The following is a 4640-nucleotide window of genomic DNA, read 5'->3' as shown; positions in this document are numbered from 1 at the left end:
AGTCGTGATTAATGTGGGAGCGCAAGTACCACTCATCCCTTCCCCCTGAGAGAGCTCGGCCAATCAGCTCTCTCTGTGCCTCCGGCTGTGAGAGGAAAACAGCATCACCCGGGGTTTGAACCAGCAATCTCCAGATGATAGGGTGAGCGCTTTACCATTGCGCCACTCGGAGGCCGTGACCCCAAACTTTTGGACGGTAGTGTATATTTAGACTGTCTCTCATGTCACTTCCACTATTTTCTGTGTCAGCAACTGCCACATCCTCCTCACCTCTGGCCCCTCTTTTCTCCACCAAACTCCTAGCCAGTATGTCGACAGCTTAACTCCTGATGCCCCAGGACCACCAGCTATCACCCTGAGCAACAGCTGGTAGGTCTTTTGGTGAGAGTTTATACAGCATCATGTATATTGTTTTCTTGCTTGTGGTAGTGTTATTATTGTATGTGCTATATTTACTAGGCTGTGTATGAGCACTGTCCCAGGAAAGGACCAAGTGGACAGTCTAGCTGAGAACTGAAATTGGTTTAACACTTTCAGGCTACCATAAATATATTTTCACTGTTAAACCCAAAATAAGTCAGTGTGAGCTGCTAATTAAACACTCAGTCTCAGAAACCACAATATTATTTATGTTCATCTGAAACAACTGCATGATGTGAGAGAGCGCTGCTGCAGTCAGTTACACTTCTACACGTGTATTAAAAGTGTTTTTACATTTGGCCTGAACACTTGAGTCCACTCTCATGACTGCTTTTAGGCTCGTTTGCGTGGCGCAGCTTATAATACCATGTTTGCTTTTACACAGAGGAATTAATTTTGAGCCATGGGTCACTTTAGTAAGTCCATACATCACTTATATGTTTGCAAATTTGTTGAGCGTTCAACCTTTTATTTTATTTATTTAATTTACTTAATTCTAGCATTTAAGCAGCAAATCATTCTATTATAAAGGAATACCTACAAATGAGGATTTGCTCTGGTATAAATAGATTTTAACCATGGAGGCTGATATGACGCATGTATTTTTCGATGTTTTCTGTACATATATTTGCACCACACGGGTGACCTCAGTATAGTAATGTTGCTTTAGTAGTAAGTTGTGGTTTTATTTATCAATAAGGTATGGTGGACCCTACTGCCCCTACCTACAAAAGTCAACGTACAAACATTACGCAAATACACAAACATCTACAAAATTAAAGGACATGCAAAAAAAATAAAAAAAATAAAAAATAAACACTTCAGGTCCAAAAATGGCTATGACTATGCTGCTAATATTTACTTTGTGAGTTCATTCTCTTTATTCTCTTTCTCTAATAATAAAATACAATGGTTTTAATAACTTCAAGGAAATGTGTAAATTTTGTTTATCCCAGGGAAACACTCAAGTCAAGTCAAGTAGGCTTTTATTGTCATTTGAACCATATACAGTTTAGTACACGATGAAACGAAACAATGTTCCTCCAGGACCAAGGTGCTACATACAACATAAATTTACAACATAAATTAACAACATAAATTAACAAAAAACTAACTAGCTAACAACTAAGAAATGGCTGGCTGAGACAAACCAGATTAACATTATAAATTAACAGATGTTTCAGATCAATCTCATATTATAACATATCCTGCAGCAAATCTCCTTTGTGACACCCCCTCCCCCTTTTATGTGTTTTTCTATTTCCGCATTTTCCTTTTTGTATGCAGTTTGACATTTGGATGTGGTTTTATATTTGCAGTGCATTTACTTAACATTTGTGATTTCACTTTTGTATGCACTATTGTATTTGCTGTGAAAAATCCCTTAATGTCTTTAAACACTGAACATGATACTTATAGGAAAAGTGCATTGCTGTCTTTAGAAGGTTTATTAACAGGTAAATTTGTGGCTTTGTAAAAATTTAACATTAAATATATAATTTAAATCAACGATAATGGCCACTTTTTAGAGTCTCTGGTGTGTGTGTGTGTGTGTTCGTGGGGTGGGGGGGGGGGGATTTTATGGTAACCACCAAGCACTTCAAACCCTGGGGATGCAATGACACAGTGATAATCACTATGGAAACTGTTCCACTCTTCTCTTCATAGTTAAACATTATCAATATACAATTATATTCCTACTTCCTTACTAACTGTTGTATGTAACATTTTTAAATGAAATAAAGTACAAACATAACCTTCACTGATGTAAACGTTTCTAGTGTCTACGTCAGTAATACAGATGAGCCTCCCCCCCCCCAAGATGTCTGATGTTTACCATAAAATACTGTATAGACACTCACTCTCATTTCTACCTTCAACAAATCATAATTGAAAGGACCATAGTGAAACTATTCACTGTGAGCTTCACATCTCATTACAGCTAATGGACCAATCAAATCAGTCCACAGCTTCAAAACATCCAATCAGGCGTGAGTCTGGACCTGGTTTTCTACTGAACACACAAGTTCATTACCTCACTATCACTTTGTCTAAACAGGAACGATGATCACACTCTTTGTGGCTCTTTACTCTCTGCTTTGTCTCTGCACAACTGGTGAGGAACATTTTAAACACTTTTATTTAAAATAGTCATTGTACATATATAACAAATTTTAAGATATCCTTAAAATTTATCCCCCTTTTTAAAGGAAAAACTTCTGCCATCAAGGAGCTTCAGGTGAAAATATTAAAACATGGTGAAAATGTAACTATGGAGTGTAAAATTACTGGGGACAAAAAGAAGGATAATTTAGTTTGGTACAAACAGATATTTGGACAAGTGCCTCAGTTTATGGCAAAAACGTACAGTGGCTCTCTGGGCTACACTTTTGCTGAAGGATTTGAAGATAGTCGCTTCAATATTACTTTAAATGATCAAAAGTTTGATCTCAGCATTAATGAAATAAGAGAGGATGATGGAGGAGAATATTTCTGTGGAGAATTGGAGGGGACTGTACTAAAGTTCACATCTGGAACACGTCTGCAGTTTGAAGGTAAACAGTTTTACTCTGATAACCTGCTAATTCCAGATCAACACTTTAACCAGAATTATGTGTACATGTGCATTAAATGTTGAATATTTCACATTATTCATATTTAGTATCATTTCTGTTTATTTGCTGCTTTTCCAATTTATTTGTAAAGGTGAAGAGATGAAACCCTGTCCTACACCTGGAACACTTAACAAGAACACACACTCTGTTACACACCAGGGTTCAAACAGCAGAGATGGAGAAGGTCAGAGTTTTAATCAAATAAAATCTTTTCACTTTCTAAAACAGAATTTGCCATGGTTAAAATTTTTGCTGTCTATAAATCATCAAAATGTTAAGGGTTTCTTTACCATAGAATTATTATATTACACAATTCAGTATCCTGTGTTTTTTTTCCACTCTACTATAATTGTCTGTACTTTCCTGTTAATAAATCTTCCAGTATTTATTTAAGTTGTGCATTTTCCAGACGACCTCTCCCTCACCATTGCCTTAACAGCCTGCAGTATAATATCTGTTGTTATAATTGTGGTTCTGGTTGGAGTTTTATTGAAACATCAAAGAAAAGGTCTGTTTTATTATTATTATTATTATTATTATTATTATTATTATTAATTATACAGTTTTTGTATAATTTGTCACTGAAATATGAGTCCTTTCTCCATTTAATCTTTACTTGTGTGTATTATTGTTCAGGTGCTTCATCAAACAACCATCAAACTCCCACCAATCAGGTAATCCAGTCTTCTATTCATTGTGATTCTGTTCTGTTAAATAAATACACATCTGACCTACAATCCACAATGTACAAAGAATTTTAATAGATAACTATACATTTTATTACTATTTTTATTCTTTTAATCCGCTCTGGTTTATAAACATCTCTTGTTCTTTATCAGGCTGATGATGAAGATGTCTTGAACTATGCAGCTGTAAGTTTTGCTAAGAAACCTTCATCCTCCAGAACATCCAGAGACACGAGCCATCAAGACGTTTATGCACAAGTTAAAATAAAATAAATTCAGAATCTAAGCAGAGCCAAAACAGAGTACTTTAGCCAAGTAAAAATGTGTATATTTTAATTAGGTAATTATTATTGCTGTGAATGTTATTGCTACAGTATTTCCATGGTGACTGCTACCATACTGAAAATTTATATATATATATATTTGATTAAAATGGAATACCACCTTGTTCTCAACTTTGCTTGATGGTTTATTATTATTATTATTATTATTATTATTATTATTGATATTATTATTATTTACAAGCAATTTTTGTAAAAAAAAATATAATAAAATAAATATGGTAAATAAATATGGTGAATCATTTAAATTAGATAATATTTTATAGCCAGTTCATTTGAAAAATGTCAGAAAACAGCACTGTCTTTTAGCTCCCCCCCAAAAAAAACTAGGATTGCTTTTGCCTTTTTTCCATAGCTTCCAACAGGCTGAGGAAATCTCTTCTAAGTTGGCAGCAGACTTTCCTGAAATGCATTTCAGTATTTATGAAGGAGACAAGGTTGGAGATTTTTCTAAATCCACAGTACTTCTCCAACACCTGCAATCATACATATAGATACATACATTTCTTCCAAACATGCTCACTGTGAAATATCCCAAATACCCCACTTTGGTATTGTACAGAATTGCTTTGGTGTAC

General features: G+C 34.8%; 1 protein-coding gene across 1 annotated transcript; it reads left to right on the top strand.

The window, feature by feature from the left end:
• Positions 1 to 2484: 2484 nt before the first annotated feature.
• Positions 2485 to 3994, top strand: LOC128514854 (uncharacterized). The gene is made up of 5 exons (XM_053488749.1): positions 2485 to 2536; positions 2631 to 2975; positions 3127 to 3219; positions 3672 to 3709; positions 3875 to 3994. The coding sequence occupies exons 1-5, from the start codon at positions 2485 to 2487 to the stop codon at positions 3992 to 3994; spliced, it is 648 nt and encodes a 215-aa protein (XP_053344724.1).
• Positions 3995 to 4640: the final 646 nt, after the last annotated feature.

Source organism: Clarias gariepinus, chromosome 27 (assembly GCF_024256425.1).
Source record: "Clarias gariepinus isolate MV-2021 ecotype Netherlands chromosome 27, CGAR_prim_01v2, whole genome shotgun sequence".
NCBI lineage: Eukaryota > Metazoa > Chordata > Actinopteri > Siluriformes > Clariidae > Clarias > Clarias gariepinus.
This window is presented reverse-complemented; position numbering and strand designations above follow the sequence as displayed.

Bases quoted from the DNA above. Each gene is read 5' to 3' on its own strand.
- LOC128514854 (XM_053488749.1), top strand. From the start codon at position 2,485: ATGATCACACTCTTTGTGGCTCTTTACTCTCTGCTTTGTCTCTGCACA. The intron at 2,537-2,630 runs GTGAGGAACATT...CCCTTTTTAAAG, and splicing joins GCTTTGTCTCTGCACAACTG to GAAAAACTTCTGCCATCAAG. The intron at 2,976-3,126 runs GTAAACAGTTTT...TTATTTGTAAAG, and splicing joins AACACGTCTGCAGTTTGAAG to GTGAAGAGATGAAACCCTGT.